This window comes from Bison bison, unplaced genomic scaffold (genome assembly GCF_000754665.1).
Source record: "Bison bison bison isolate TAMUID 2011002044 unplaced genomic scaffold, Bison_UMD1.0 scf7180017864212, whole genome shotgun sequence".
Classification (NCBI taxonomy): domain Eukaryota; kingdom Metazoa; phylum Chordata; class Mammalia; order Artiodactyla; family Bovidae; genus Bison; species Bison bison.
In genome coordinates this window covers 2,420,520-2,437,027 of record NW_011494784.1, presented here as the reverse complement: position 1 = coordinate 2,437,027, position 16,508 = coordinate 2,420,520, and the positions used below count along the sequence as shown (strand labels likewise).

Below are 16,508 nucleotides of genomic sequence, written 5' to 3'. Positions count from 1 at the left end.
TAAAAACTGGGCTTTCTTTGCATGAGGTTATGGGCTTCCCTGGTGGTTCAGATGGTAAAGAATCTGCCTGCAATGCAGGAGACCTGGGTTTGATCCCTGGGTTGGGAAGATCCCCTGGAGGAGGGCATGGCAACCCACTCCAGTATTCTTGCCTGGAGAATCTCCATAAACAGAAGAGCCTGGCGGTCTACAGTTCATGGGGTCAAAAAGGGTCGGCCATGACTCAGCGACTAAGCACATACACTGGGCCAATAGCTGGACCAATCTCTCACTGCCCGAGGGGCTGGAAGGCATCTTCTTTGTTAAGGATGCAACGGCTGGGAAGGAGTTCAGGCCACAGTGACTATCAGAAAGCTCGGGTTGCAGTAAAACCTCCAATGTCATTTCTAGAATATAATCAGAGCTCTCCTCTGCAGAGTCTGAGTGGTGGCAATTTCCTGGAACTGAATTTTGTTGCTGAGTTCAGCATTAAACAATCTCTGAGAAAGCTCAGATAAGCTAGACTGAATAAACAAGAAGCAAAGTAAATTTTCTCATGGAGTTTCAACCACAGCCAAATTGTGTATTGTGGCTGTTCCAACAGAAAAAACTGAGTATATACCTAAGTCTGCCCTTCACTGCCAAAAAAACTATATATAGTTGGCCAACTTTCTAGAATTCTCTTAATGTTAAAGCAATGACAGTAAGGCCTCTTCTCCTCAAATGCATTATAAATTTACATCAAGTACACAGTATTTTCATTAAAATTATCTATATTTCTACAAACTTTATTATCTCTACCAATGTTAAAAAAAAAAAAAAAAATTTGAGTGCTTAGTTGGCCTCTATCCTGACTGTCCCAGGCCCAAAGTACACAAGAATAAAAAGTCAGAGATTTCCCATTTTAAAAAACAAATACTTAAAAGGTTCTGTGGGAAAAGAATTTCAGCAAGGATTTCATATATTCAAGACTATGCTTATAAAGCAATAAAAATGTTTAAATTTAGGTGTTTGTTTTAAAAATACAATATCCTTTTTTTTTTAACTAATTTCAGATTTTGTGCTCATCTCTCACTGTTAATACTTATACAGATATCTATTAAAATTTATTTGGGATATTTGACTGACCTTGAACAGGCTTCTCAGGGTATCCTTTCTCAAAGCACCCATGGAGAGAAAAACCAAAGTCACAGACAGAGGAAACTCCTCTACAGGCAGTTATTCATTTCCTGAGTTAGCCCACTTCCTTCTTCAAACATTTCCTTCTCATCACCAATGTGTTTTCTGAAATTATCATCAAACTCCTCTTGGAAAACATAATTCTGGATCTGAGGCCTAAAATCCAGGCAAATGCCAATAGCCATGTCATTTTTTAGTATCATCACTATTGTGATCAAAATTAGAATCTCAAATGAAGTGTCACTTTGGTAGTACAGAAGGCTCCCTGTAATGTTACACTGATGTTTTATCAAAAGAAGCCAGATCATTATGAACTAGAGCCATGTTTAGAGAAAATAACTTACCAAAGTAAAAAACTGAATGGGGAAAAAATTTCATGGCTCATGACTCCTCCATAATGGAAAACTACAGCATCTTTCATAATAAGGAAATCATTTTTTTGTTCATCTTTCAAATCTTAAGCAAACTGTAATGAGCTGCTAAATTTTTTCACATTAAGTATAACATTGGAGAGAAAAACCGAAAGTCTCACAATGTTTAAGTTTGGGATGGACACATACACACTGCTGTATTTAAAATGGATAACCAACAAGGTCCTACTGCATAGCACTGGGAACTCTACTAAATGTATGTGGCAGCTTGGATGGGAGGGGAGTTTGGGGAAGAATGGATACATGTATATATACGGCTGAGTCCCTTCCCTGTTCACCTTAAATTATCACATTGTTAATTGGCTATATCCCAATATAATATAAAAAGTTTTTTTTTTAAGTTTACATATTTTATTAGAAATCTATCTCCTCAATGATTGCTGCCTTGACTTTAATCAAAGCAGATATATCAATAGAAGGCTGAACAGAAATTCCACTACTATGCCAAACTTGATCCCCTAACACACTGAGAATCTCCAATGTCCACACAGTTTCCATCCCACATCCCTGAAGAAGGGGAGGGGCTTAGGGAGCCCCACCTTGTCTTGTACCAACAATAAAGTACACTGTACCCAGAAAAAAAGAAAGAAATTTGGCTGCTATGACTCTTCTCTGCTAATAATACAAAATGTATTTAAAAAAAATCAAATCAGGCTTTACCTAAATATAAAAAGCTTTATTTATCAGCAAAGAGTAATACCATAAAACAGACAAAAGAAATAAAGTCTCTTAAAATGTTTATTTTTGTCAGAATAGCTGACAATTTTCTGTTAAATCTTTTGGTTTATTATTATAATAAGCATTCTTCCCTTGAAAAATCCATTCAAAATATCTCAATCCTTGAGGTAAAGAACTTTAAAAAAAAAAAAAAAAAACCTGACTTTTTTAAAGAAAAAAATTCTTAAAATTCCTTTAAGCTTGATAAATAGAAATAATCTCTTCTTGTTCTACTCTGGTGAGCAAACATGTACTTTATACAGCAAAATATCCAGTCACTTATTGGCAAACTGAAGGTGAGAACTAGTCACTTACAAGTTTTATTCAAACACAGTGCAATACTGCCACGTTCATATAGACTTTCCTTTTTTTTTTTTTTTTTTTTTTTTTTTTACAGTTATCAACACTCTTCTGACAAAGACAAGGTTTTGAAATGGCAAAAGCAACAGAAGTTTTAGATCTCAAAGCTCCGGAAGGGAATTAATCTGAGTCTTCATCATCAAGATAGTCCTCAGCATTGCTTAATGATCGGACTGCATCTAAAGGAATAGGGGGAAAAGCAAAACAGAAAAATTAGAAATGGCTTGGATTCTTTTTCACTTTCAAAGCTCCTAGGGGTGGTATTTCCCCCAAGGATCTTTCTCTACTTTTGCTTTCCAGTCTAATTATCAGCTTCTGCTGCCACAGAGGCTGACAGCTACATTTGTCTGCACGTTACCTAGACACGCAAAAAAGCAACAAACGTGGTGCTGAGGAGCTGTTAGTCTGCCTCCCACCACAGAACACCACCAGCCACATGCACCATGACCAACGTGGGACACGCCAGAAGCCCGTCCACCCTGACAACTGTGCTTCCAAACCTCCTCTCCCAATGACAAGTGCACAGGAGGCTTCAGCCAGTCCACAACCTGTAGCCTTACCTGAAGGCAAGGTCACTGGGTAGAAAGATAACTAATGAGGGGGGAAAAGGAAAAGAAAGAGAATGAAAACACAGAAGCTTCAGTTTCATTTTAGCAAACATTGATAAAGAATATGCAGAAGAAAAGGAAACTGAAATGAAAAATAAATAATGTTTTAAAACAGAAAGAGCTGAATCCCATCAAATGTTGTCAACCCTAAACAGAGTTCAAAAGGAAGGTATCTGATCTTTTTACCTGTTCACCTGTCCATTCAAATTCAAATAGTCTAGTCAAATTCCTACAGCAACAGCTTACACAAGGTATAGTTTTAAGGGAAAAACTAAAATGCAAGTATAAACACATTGTTACAGTTGAATAAATGTGTATTATAGCACCCAGAACATTGTCTTTAAACACTATAAGCCCCTGCTCATTGGAGATATGATTGATTCCAAGTCTGGGACAGAAACTGTAAAAGATGGACCTGAAACCCCTTCTTAAGCTATAAAGCAAGGATTCTAGCAAACACAGCATCATTTTAAAAGGGCTCAGGATCCAACCAGAAGGGGTCTCCACTAGCCAAAGGTAGGCTACCAGTAATTAACAATACTGGATGAAAACACAGCAAATATTTCAACACACACCAAAGAGTGTGTGGTTCCCTTCAAAAAATAACAGAGAACCAGCAGGTTACTTTGAAAACTCTTAAAGGGCTTTCAGGGGCAGAACTCTTACTCTGCCCCTGCTATACAAACTATTGCTCTAAGTAAGCAAACAGTTGATAAGGGGAAATTTTTCTTTATAGGATGTTCTAACTAATAACCGAGAAGGGAATGAAATTAAAATATCACCATTTTGTAACCATCAGTGAAACAATGGATCTAGACAATAATCATCCATGGATGCCAACATCACAGGACAAGTGACAAACAGATATTAATATTATGTGCCTCTGACAGAAGAACACAATTTTCTTTATTAAGTATTCTTCCCTCTACCCCTAAAAAATCTAAGTCTAACCAAGCTTCTGGACATAACACCAACTGACAAAAAGATGAGGACAGAGGAGCATGACAAACGACACCATGGAAACGCATGCTTGCCATGTCTAGACTGGGAAATTCAGGGAAATTGTCCCAATTTCTTTAACAAATAAAAAGCAAGGCCAAACAAAGAGGAAAATGAGAGGGGAAGGAAGCATTAATTGAAAAAAGCAGATAAATAAGAGACATAGCTATCATTTTGGACCCTACTTAAACTATAAATAGATAAGTAAGCAAAGAATAAATAAACATATAAAAGAAAATGGTAAATCTAGACTATAACAAGATATTTGATGATACTGTAGTTTTTTAAAGAATATGTTTAGGAAAATAATTATTTTTAAAAAGGGAGGGGCAGGGGAGAGTCAATATGAGGGATATAGAAACCAACTTATCTTACATCTTATACATGGAACAAAAAGAAAGGGAAAAGAACAAGTAGGTATAAGCAGAACAGAAGTGTGCTTCAGCGATTTCACACCAGCTTCCAAACTACTAGAAGTCTCCAGGTTGATTGTACTTGTCTCCATTCTCCTTTAAAGGAGCTCTGGAGACCTGGGAGGAAGGTATCTTCTTCTATCCCACACACACCCATGAACTTCACAACTGGCTGTGAACTGGTAGCTTTTTAAGTTAAATACAAAAAGACAAATATAGCAAAACTCTTCCCCTTTCTTTTGTACTTTGCTACTACAATCCTATGTTTTGCTATATCAGAAATATTCTCTATCCTTCAATCGTTACTTTGGCACTTTGCTTTAAGCAAGAGAAAGATAACTTGCCATGGTACAAATGCTGACCAAATAGAAAGTGAGAGGTAGGCAGGCTAATAAACTCCTTCTCCTTCCTTCCTTACTTCTATAGACTCTCTGAGACACAGTTTCTCTGGAAACTTCCAATACAGCCAAGTGCTGATGATGAGCTGTATCTTCACAGCCCATCCTGGGGCATCACCATCATGGTACTCTGTCTCCCAACGGTGTTTCTCAGCCTCTCCTACCTCACTTCCATTTTTTTCTCAGTCTCACTGCCCTGGATTACACATTCCAAGTCAAGCACCAGAACTTAAGACAGACATACAAATGAATAAATAAATGATGGCGGGAAAAACACAACATGGATAAATCTCACAGACGTGTTACACGAAAAAAGTTAGACACCAAAAAGCACATACTGTTTGATTCCATTTATATCAAGTTTGAAAACAGGCAAAACTAATCTATGGTGAGAGAAGCAGGGGATGCTGAAGGAGGCTTCTGGGACGCGGGAAGTGTCCTCCATCTTGATCGGGGTTGTGGTTAGTACGCGTAAGCACAGTGGGAATTCCCTGACCATCCAGTGGTTAGGACTCTGCACTTCGACTTCAGGGACCCAGGTTTGATTCCTCATGGGGGAACTAAGATCCCCACAAGCCTCAAGATACAGCCAAAAAACAACAAGAACAACAAAATTTCAGTGTGAATTAAACCAGGTTAATGAATTAAAAAAAAAAAAGCAAAGCACTTAAAAAAAAAAAAATCATCAAGATGTTCAGTTAGGATTTACATATTTTAGTTAGTATAAATTATACCCCAGCTTTTAAAAACTGGAAGAACAACTTAAAGGTTCAAGGTTCAGTCCTCAGTCATGGCCTAACCCTACCCCTATATCCTAAAGTTACTCTTCATGTTAGTGTAACATGTAAATTACCTTGTCCCTATAAGAAATTCAAGAGATACTTTCAAAAGTGGCCAACAATATGAAAATATACCTTTTCTAGTTTAGAGTTCATGGTGGCAATTAGCTATATGACCCAGAATTCAAGCTCTTATTCCAACTAGGATCAAAATACAAATTAAAAAAATTTTAACTGGATGACTGGGGGAATGAAAGAAGAAAAAAAGGAGAGAAAAAGGTAATATGAAAACTGAAATATGAAAATTCATTTCTTGGTTCTGTGTGCCAAGTCCCAAGATTATACCTCAATACTGAATTGAGTATTGCACAGATTTAGAGAGGTAGACTAAAGATACTTGGAGTAAACAGAGAAAAAGAGCATCCACCTCCCAGCCCTTTTCTACAAAGACTACAAAAAAACCTAAGGGAAAAAAGAGAAAAGTTTTGTCACCTGCTTCCTCCTGCTCATCTGGAGCCTTCTAGGTGTAGCTCTCTGGGGTCTGAGCAGGTGTGATATTTTCCTTGTCTATCACAATCACACTCAATGTGCATGAGACTGATAACCTTTAACTCATAAGATATTGGTACTCCTCAGTCAGGATGCTTTGGAGCTACTAATATAGCAATAGGAAGTCAGAGGCAGAGAAAGGAAACTAGGTCACAGTCCTTCTTCCTGACTCAACCAAGGCAGCAGGGAGTAGGAGATCTACCTCAAATAAAAGGGTTTCTCCCACACGGCTTCAAATATGGCTTCTCGGTCAAAATGTTGCTGGGGAGCACCACTCGGCTGGTAAAAACTTTCTTACTTTGTTAGTAGAACCTGTATAAATCTATGCATGAGTAATTCCTTTAAAGGACAACTTGCTCTGCCAATGAACATTCATGGCACTGAATAATTAAGAAATCCCTAACTGCTTAATAGTTTATACTATACCTGGACTGAGGTTAAATAAAAATCTGGTATAAACACTCATCTGAAATAAGGAACAAAAGGAGCAATGGATTTGTGAGGAGAACTATGATGAGAATTTGATGATAGGTAAGGAAGATGATGGGGCTTCCCAGGTGGCACTAGTGGTAAAGAACTGCCTGCCAATGCAGGAGACACTGGAGATGTGGGTTCGATCCCTGGGTGGGAAGATCCCCTGGAGGAGGACATACAACCCACTCCAGTATTCTTGCCTGGAGAATCCCAAGGACAGAGGAGCCTGGCAGGCTATAGTCCAAAGGGTTGCACAGACTCAGACATGACTAACACAACTTAGCACACATGTACACAAGAAGGATGATTCTGGGAAGCGCCCCTGGTAAGCCAAGAAGAGAGACAGGAAGTTTGCTTTTTTTGACTGGTGAAGCCAGGAGACCAGGCAACTGACTGTACTTTACTGCTAGAAATGGACTATGGGACAGCATAATATTGACTCTTCTCATAAATCAAGGGATAGGAGAAATAAGTTTCCCAAGAATTCAAATATGAATTGGAATTTGATTCAAATGATTAAAACAGAAATGAGTATCTCATTGACCCAAGTTTGAGAACTCTGAAAATGATAATATCCTAAGGATAAAATGAAAATACATGCACTTACCCTCTATAATAGAAATTTCTTAAAAAGTTGTTTTGGTGATTCTCCACTAACAGGGATCAAACTAAACTTTGGACACTAAAGCAATACTAAAAAAAAGTCCTGAATGATGAGTAGCAATGTGAACGCATGCAAAAGGTGAGTCTTCCATTTTCGCCCCTGCCCCCACCTCCCCACCACCGGTAGATCAGCTGGTAAAGAAACCGCCTGCAGTGCAGGAGACCCCAGTTTGATTCCTGAGTTAGGAAGATTCCCTGGAGAAGGGCATGGCAACCCACTCTAGTATTCTTGCCTGGAGAATCCCCATGGACAGAGGAGCCTGGTGGGCTGCAGTCCATGGGGTCACAAAGAGTCAGACACAACTGAGTGACTAAGCACAGTTCCTTTCTAGAAAATAGTAGTAAAAATGTATCCATGGGACTTCCCTGGTAGTCCAGTGGCTAAAAATCAATGCTCCCAATGCAGGGGGACTGAATTCAAATGTTCTCTCCAACCAAGCATCCTTTTTTTAAACCCCTCTGGGTTTCTCATGGGCCAGGAGGCTAATGAAGAATGAAAGAGGGACAAAGGAGAGATGGATGGGAAGAAGAGTTCAAGGCACATCCTTCCACTCCTCCCAGCACTCCTTTTCGGAAAATCACCGTATCAGAATGAATCTGGAGGAGCGCATTCAATAGGCTACATACTGAGAAGTCAAATAAACAGCCAGTTTCTGAATAGTATCATGAATAGCACAAATGTGTTTAACACCTTTTCTTTCCTTTAACACACTTTCAAAACCATCAAACTGTTCAGAAGTGCATGTAAACCTTTCAAACCTCTTCTCCCACATCAATAGATATTATCTTTGAGATCATACACTCTATCTTTAAAAACCACCCACAGAACTGTGACCAGATAAGTTTCCAAAGTCTAGAATAATTTTGATCACAGCTTATTGATACCATCATTTACAACAGAAATTATAATCATAAAACTCTTGAATACATAAATAAAAAATATTTAGCAATAACCACTCAAAAAACCTTACTCCTTGGAAGGAAAGTTATGACCAACCTAGACCAACCTAGCATATTAAAAAGGAGAGACATTACTTTGTCAACAAAGGTCCATCTAGTCTAGGCTATGGTTTTCCCAGTGGTCATGTATGGATGTGAGAGTTGGACTACAAAGAAAGCTGAGTGCAGAAGAATTGATGCTTTTGAACTGTGGTGTTGGAGAAGACTCTTGAGAGTCCCTTGGACTGCAAGGAGATCCAACCAGTCCATCCTAAAGGAGATCAGTCCTGGGTGTTCATTGGAAGGACTCATGTTGAAGCTCAAACTCCAATACTTAGGCCACCAATGGGACAAGATAGAGAACCCAGAGATTAACCCACGTATCTATGGGTACCTTATTTTTAACAAAGGAGGCAAGAATATGCTGCTGCTGCCGCTAAGTCGCTTCAGTCGTGTCCAACTCTGTGCGACCCAATGGACGGCAGCCCATGAGGCTCCCCCGTCTCTGGGATTCTCCGGGCAAGAACACTGGAGTAGGTTGCCATTTCCTTCTCCAATGCATGAAAGTGAAAAGTGAAAGTGAAGTTGCTCAGTCATATCCGACTCTTCGCGACCCCATGGACTGCAGCCTACCAGGCTCCTCCATCCATGGGATTTTCCAGGCAAGAGTATTGGAGTGGGGTGAGGCAAGAATATACAATGGGACAAAGCCTCCTCAATAAGTGGTACTGGGAAAACTGGACAGCCACATGCAAAAGAGTGAAATTAGATCACTACCTAATGCTATACACAAAGATAAACTCAAAATGGATTAAAGACCTAAATGTAAGACCAGAAACTATTAAACTCTTAGAGGAGAACACAGGCAGAACACTCAATGACATAAATCAAAGCAAGATCTTCTATGACCCATCTCCTAGATAATGGAAATTAAAAAACAAAAATAAACAAGTGGGATCTAATTAAGCTTAAATGCTTTTGCACAGCAAAGGAAACTACAAACAAGGTGAAAAGACAATCCTCAGAATGAGAGAAAATAATAGCAAGGGAAACAATTGATAAAGAATTAATTTCCAAAATATATAAGCAGTTTATACAACCCAATACCAAAAAAGAAAAGAACCCAATCAAAAAGAGGGAAAGGGACCTGAAGAGACATTTCTCCAAAGAAGATTTACAGATGGCTATGCACATGAAAAGATGCTCAACATCACTTGTTATTAGAGAAATGCAAATCAAAACTACAATGAGATACCACCTCACACCAGTCAGAATGGCCATCATCAAAAAGTCTACAAACAATAAATGCTGGAGAGGGTGTGGAGAAAAGGGAACACTTGCATTTCTGGATTGTAAACTGATATAGCCACTATGGAATACAGTATGGAGACTCCTTAAAAAGTGAAGAATAAAACCACCATATGACAATAATCCCACTCCTAGACATATACCCTGAAGAAATGAAAACTGAAAAAGACACTAGTACCCCAATGTTCACTGCAGCACTATTTACAATAGCCAGAACATGGAACAGATGAATGGATAAAGAAGGTGTGGTACATATATACAATGGAATACTACTCAGCCATAAAAAGGAATGCATTTGAATCTGTTCTAATGAGGTGGATGAAACTAGAGCCCATTACACAGAGTGAAATAAGTCAGAAAGAGAAATATAAATATCATATACTGACACATATATATGAAATCTGAAGAGATGGCACTGATGGCTTTAGTTTCAGGGCAGCAATGGAGAAACAGACACTGAGAACAGACCTATGGACAAGGTGGGAGGGGAGGAGGGACAAGGGGAGATGTATGAAGAGAGTAAAGAAATTTACAATATCATGTGTAAAACAGATAGCCAATGGGAATTTGCTGTATGACTCAGGGAACTCAAACAGGTACTCTGCGACAGGCTAAAGGGTGGGGTGGGGAGAGAGATGGGAGAGAGGTCTGGGAGGGAGGGGACAAGGGTCTACCTATGGCTGATTCTTGTTGATGTATGACAGAAAACCACAAATTCTGTAAAGCAATTATCCTTCAATTAAAAATCTAAAAATATATATATAATCTAAAACAAAAGTATGGAAACAATGGTTCTTTGATAAAAAGAAATATCTCTTTATATATATAATATAATAGAAAGCAAGGTAATTAGAACTTGATTGCAAGGAATAAAAGAAACATACTAATCACAGCAAAAGATCAATGTCTCTACAAATTTATTTTTATAGATATATTTGTCCATGTTGGAGGTTCTGATTCAGACCAAGGATATAAAATCTAACTCTAGAATCACCTGTAGAATTCAGCAAGAAAAAACTTTCCCCAATATTGAATTGATAAATCTTAAGTCATGACGGCCTTATGAGGGAAAAGGATTAAAATCAAGTACCTGTTCCCTGCTTCTTTTTCAGGAGAGATGCACAGGCAGCATTAGTAGCCATGTCCAGGGCCAGCTTCTTCTCATTGTTTCTTAAGTCTGTTCTAGCACCTTCCCCAACACAAGAAAAGAAATTAGGTGTTTTGAAGACTCTATAGTAGCAGCCAATCTTTTTTTTCTTTTTTAAGTTTCTTTTTCCTCTCTTTTCTTCAAGTTATACTGAGATATAATTGACACACAACACTATAAGCTTATGGTACATAGCATAATGAAACATCATGAAATGATTATCACAAGTTGAGTGGACACCCATCATCCCATATAGATACAAAATTAAAAGAATATTAAAAAATGTTTTCCTTGTAATGAGAACTCTTAGGATTTACTCTCTTAACTTTCTTACATAACAAACAGTAATGATGTTAGTTATAGAGCAGCCAATCCTCTTTCCATCAAAACATCGCTTTTGGCAAAACTAAGGACAGAATCATCTGACCCTAAAGTAAGCTCTTTCAGTAAAACTTTCACAAAACAGCAACAGCATATTTGGCATCTTTAATCAGGGAGCTTACTGCTGCACCTGTAATAATTATATACAATTGAAATACAGCCTTTCCTTTCAAGTCCCTGCGTGTGAAACTTTCCCTGAGAAGTTTACTGTCTCCATGTACAACACTAGCTCAGCTAGAGTCAACGTGCCTTGCTATACACCCTTTGCCTCTTTCGTTCAAGAAGGTCTTTAGAAAAGACGATGTGAGTTGAGCTTGAGGAGATTAATATTTATCTTAAGTATACTTTCAAACATTATTAGCAGAATTAGTAAACCTTGAGGTAAATCTGGAGGCAATCTATTGTCTGCATAGCCCATCTTCCACTCACCTTTTCCCCATCTTTATTACAAATTACATCAGAATTCATAAATATATTCTCATTGTCAAAGATTTGAAAATACAGACATATGCTAAACAAAAGCTTATGTATCATTTCAGCTCTCAACTAACCCCTTCCTTCCCCATCTTCTATCTTCCACATAGGTGACCATTCCCAACAAGTGGGCATCAGCTCCCATCTCCCTTACATGCAAGAGTGCATTCACAGACACTTGTGCACACATATACAAAATCATACTACAGGTATTGGTCTAATTTGATGTGGGTTTTTTTTTTTTTTGCCAGTGGTATTTTCCTTTTTTAAAAAAACTGATGTGTGGTTGATGTATAATACTATATGTTTCAGTTGTACAACAGTGATTCACAAATTTTAAAGATTATATTCCATTTATAGTTATTATTATACACAGTACTTTGTGCCTTTTAATCCCCTAGCTCTATTTTATCCTTCCCCCTTCCCTCTCCTCACTCATAACCAATAGTTTTGATATTTTTTTGACTTAAGAATATTGCTTCACAATATTGTGTTGGCTTCTGCCATACTAGTTTTGGTTTTTTTAACTTAACAATATATCATGCTATTTGTTCCTTAGTAGTACACGAACTTATAACTCAATCTATTTAAACATTGATAATTAATCCATTTTGTGGATGTTCCAAGATTTATTTAACCACCCCTCTCTGAGAGGCACTTAGACTCTAATATTCATTATCACAATAATACTGTCATGAACCTCCTTGAAACACATCTTTTATGTATTTCTGAAGGATGTTTTTCTAGAAGTAGCGTTGAAATATAAGGATATGTATGTCTTCATTCTGTTAGCTATTGTCAGATTGTCTTCCAAGAAGGCTTACCAATTTACACTTTCTGCCACAGTGTTTGAGAGTGCCATTTTCTCTACAAACACATCCTCTTTGGTAAACAAAAAATAAATGTCCTAAAACTCAAAGGCACAAAAATATCACCAAGAAAAGAAAAAAAAAAAAAAAGGAAAAAAAGCCAAGAGAAAAAGAGAGAGAAAGCACATTTAATTAGGAATATGGTGATTGTGTGTGAAGAATCTCTCGTCAAGAGCCTGAGATCTATCCACAGCTGGGGTTATATACAAAACCTCATTCTCTCGCTGTGCTACAGGTCAAACATTCTGTGGGTTCACAGTTCTGTGATTAATCATATCTTATTTTACACTTGAGAACTCACATACATAATTTCTGTCAGGACAGGAAATGTTCAGAGACAGGATGCCAGAAAAGAAAACCATTTCAACCAGTACTGCCCAACAGAAAATTATGTGAGCCATAGATGTAATTTAAACTTTTCTAGTGGCTGCATTTTCAACATGTAAAACTCATTTAAACAATATATTTTACTTAACCCAGTATATCCAAAATGTTATCACTTCATCATGTGATCAATATAAAAATTATTGATACAGCACTTTTTTTTCCCCACTAGGTTTTCAAAACCTGATGTTCATTTTCCACTTCTAGCACATCTCAATTCAGACTGGCCTCATCTCAAGTGCTCAGCAACCTGTGTGGTTAGTGACTGCCATAGCAGACAACACAGCTCTTGGTATACTTGTGAGGGGTACTATAGAGGTCATCAAGGCGTCTGATCTCTTATTCCTAGAGTTCACATCATCAACAAACTTTAAATCGAAAACTCACAACATTGCTCCAAGGATCCCTAATGACAGTACCTCCACATGACATGCAGGCTGGGAACTCAAGTATCCTATATTATAGCCTTAGACCAGGGTGCAGTGTGTGGTGATATCCCTGGCCCCCTATAAGGGTTAACTAAAGCTTGTGGGACAGACAGATGAATAGATGGTTGAGTCCATTATTTCAGTGTTCCTTCTGACTTGTGTAAAAATGTGGAATCAAGGCCTCTTCTCATTTGCTGTACACTGAGCACCTGCTCAGCTCAAAGCAGGACACTGTGCCACAGCATCCTTTCTTATCTAATCAAGACTTGCCTGTGAGAACCCGGGGCCTCAGCAACTTTACCCACACAGCTTTCTTAGAGAGATCTCCTCTGTATGTGTGCACACACATGTATGCAAACACACACACATACCTTCCATCTAGGTCCCTTTAATCCTGAAGAAATGTAGGATTAAATCCTGCAGAAAAATAAATTCTTACTAAAAGTAACATATATAATGCTAAAGCTTACCAAACTTTTAATTTAAAATGAAAAACAGAAACCACCTCAATAATTTTATCTTATCAGAAAAACACCATGATGCAGACAGAGATCAAAATCCCGGTTATAAAATAAGAAGCCCATTATTTTCCCTGCTATTTTTAAATGGTGTAATTGGATGGAGTTTGATTTTCAGAGTGATGCAAAACCAGAAAAACTAAACACTTTACCTTTTTCCAGAAGCAACTGTACAATATCTGCATAACCCTTCCAGGCAGCAGCATGCAAAGCTGTGTCTCCCAGCTTGTTCTATGGTGATAACAAGAGAGAGTAGCATTTTTTAAAAAGAGAGTGAGGATTGAAAATATACACAAATTTAGGTTTACTCTAGCCTAAGTAAATCTAAAATGAGAATAAAGTGAAAAAACTATATAAAATGCCAAAGAGGGAAAAGAGACTCAAGAGATGAGCGATGAGTCATATGAGGAGAGGGAATGCAATGGCGGAGGAGCAACTGACTTGGCAGAGAACATGTGGAAATGCAGATGCTCACAGACGGAGATACTAGGAGGAAGCAAGCAGATCTGTCTCTGTAGAAATCAGCATGAATGAGGAATTGGAGACACTGGAGACTCTGGAGCAGGAAGGAGGCATGGAGTGAAACCAAGAGTACTGGGTGAAAGTGTTTCTACTGAGTAATTAGAACCCCCAAACCCCAGATCACCTTTCTCTCTCCTGGCTGCCAGATGACCCAGTACAGATGGTAGAATTATCATACTTTGAAATTACCCAGACAGTTTCCAAGGTTATGGAACTTGGAGGCATAAGAGAAGGTGGTAATGAGGCCAGGAATTAAAAGCAGGGGGCTAGCTGAAAAACCTACACACTGAGCAGTAAGACCCCTCTCCTAGCTGCCTTTCCCTACCCCCCATACCCTCACCCCACTGCCCCAGCTTGTACATACACATATATACACACACATACACACACCCCACTGCCCCAGTGTACACACACACACACACACACACAAACACAGCCCCAGTGTGTATAGTCTAGCATCTACCCCAAGAAGGAGGCTAGAGAATGCTGCTCTGATAGAGCTGAACAGCCCCAACAGAGAGGAAGAAGTGACTATTTTAACTGGCATCTGGGTATAAGCCAGAAAAACATTGAGGACCTCACCATCTCACCCTACAGAGAAACCTACCAGTCAGTAAGCCCCACAAGCACACAGAGCTTCTAGACACACTCAAACATGAATGGACAAAGGCAGTATGTATTTGAGGCACTGTGGATTGGAAAAGGTCAGTTTTCATTCCAATCCCAAAGAAAGGCAATGCCAAAGAATGCTCAAACTACCGCACAATTGCACTCATCTCACACGCTAGTAAAGTAATGCTCAAAATTCTCCAAGCCAGGCTTCAGCAATACGTGAACCGTGAATTTCCCGATGTTCATTCAAGCTGGTTTTAGAAAAGGCGGAGGAACCAGAGACCAAATTGCCAACATCCGCTGGATCATGGAAAAAGGAAGAGAGTTCCAGAAAAACATCTATTTCTGCTTTATTGACTATGCCAAAGCCTTTGACTCTGTGGATCACAACAAACTGTGGAAAATTCTGAAAGAGATGGGAATACCAGACCACCTGACCTGCCTTTTGAGAAACCTATATGCAGGTCAGGAAGCAACAGTTAGAACTAGACATGGAACAACAGACGGGTTCCAAATAGGAAAAGGAGTACGTCAAGGCTGTATACTGTGACCCTGCTTATTTAATTTTTATGCAGAGTACATCATGAGAAACACTGGGCTGGAAGAAGCAGAAGTTGGAATCAAGATTGCCAGGAGAAATATCAATAACCTCAGATATGCAGATGATACCACCCTTATGGCAGAAAGTGAAGAGGAACTCAAAAGCCTCTTGATGAAAGTGAAAGTGGAGAGTGAAAAAGCTGGCTTAAAGTTCAACATTCAGAAAACGAAGATCATGGCATCTGGTCCCACCACTTCATGGGAAATAGATGGGGAAACAGTGGAAACAGTGTCAGACTTTATTTTTTGGGCTCCAAAATCACTGAAGATGGTGACTGCAGCCATGAAATTAAAAGACACTTACTCCTTGGAACGAAAGTTATGGCCAACCTAGATAGTATATTGAAAAGCAGAGACATTACTTTGCCAACAAAGGTCCATCTAGTCAAGGCTATGGTTTTTCCTGTGGTCATGTATGGATGTGAGAGTTGGGACTGTGAAGAAAACTGAGTGCCGAAGAATTGATGCTTTTGAACTGTGGTGTTGGAGAAGACTCTTGAGAGTCCCTTGGGCTGCAAGGAGATCTAACTAGTCCATTCTGAAGGAGATCAGCCCTGGGATTTCTTTGGAAGGAATGATGCTAAAGCTGAAACTCCAGTACTTTGGCCACCTCATGCGAAGAGTTGACTCACTGGAAAAGACCGTGATGCTGGGAGGGATTGGGGGCAGGAGGAGAAGGGGATGACAGAGGATGAGATGGCTGGATGGCATCACTGACTCGATGGACGTGAGTCTGAGTGAACTCCAGGAGTTGGTGATGGACAGGGAGGCCTAGCG

At 38.9% G+C, this 16,508-nt stretch overlaps 1 protein-coding gene across 2 annotated transcripts in view; it reads right to left on the bottom strand.

The window, feature by feature from the left end:
* Window positions 1–2,244: 2,244 nt before the first annotated feature.
* OSTF1 (osteoclast stimulating factor 1) overlaps window positions 2,245–16,508 on the bottom strand; it is a 62,203-nt gene continuing 47,939 nt past the window's right edge. The window contains exons 8-11 of one of the 2 annotated variants that reach the window (XM_010844895.1): window positions 14,150–14,228; window positions 10,887–10,985; window positions 3,227–3,257; window positions 2,251–2,845 (exon numbers count right to left, since the gene is read on the bottom strand). In XM_010844895.1, coding sequence (XP_010843197.1) covers window positions 2,818–2,845; window positions 3,227–3,257; window positions 10,887–10,985; window positions 14,150–14,228 — 237 coding nt within the window. In that variant the 3' untranslated portion in view covers window positions 2,251–2,817. Of the gene's footprint in view, window positions 2,846–3,226; window positions 3,258–10,886; window positions 10,986–14,149; window positions 14,229–16,508 lie in introns of both variants that reach the window. The other variant, XM_010844894.1, reaches the window with a different exon arrangement.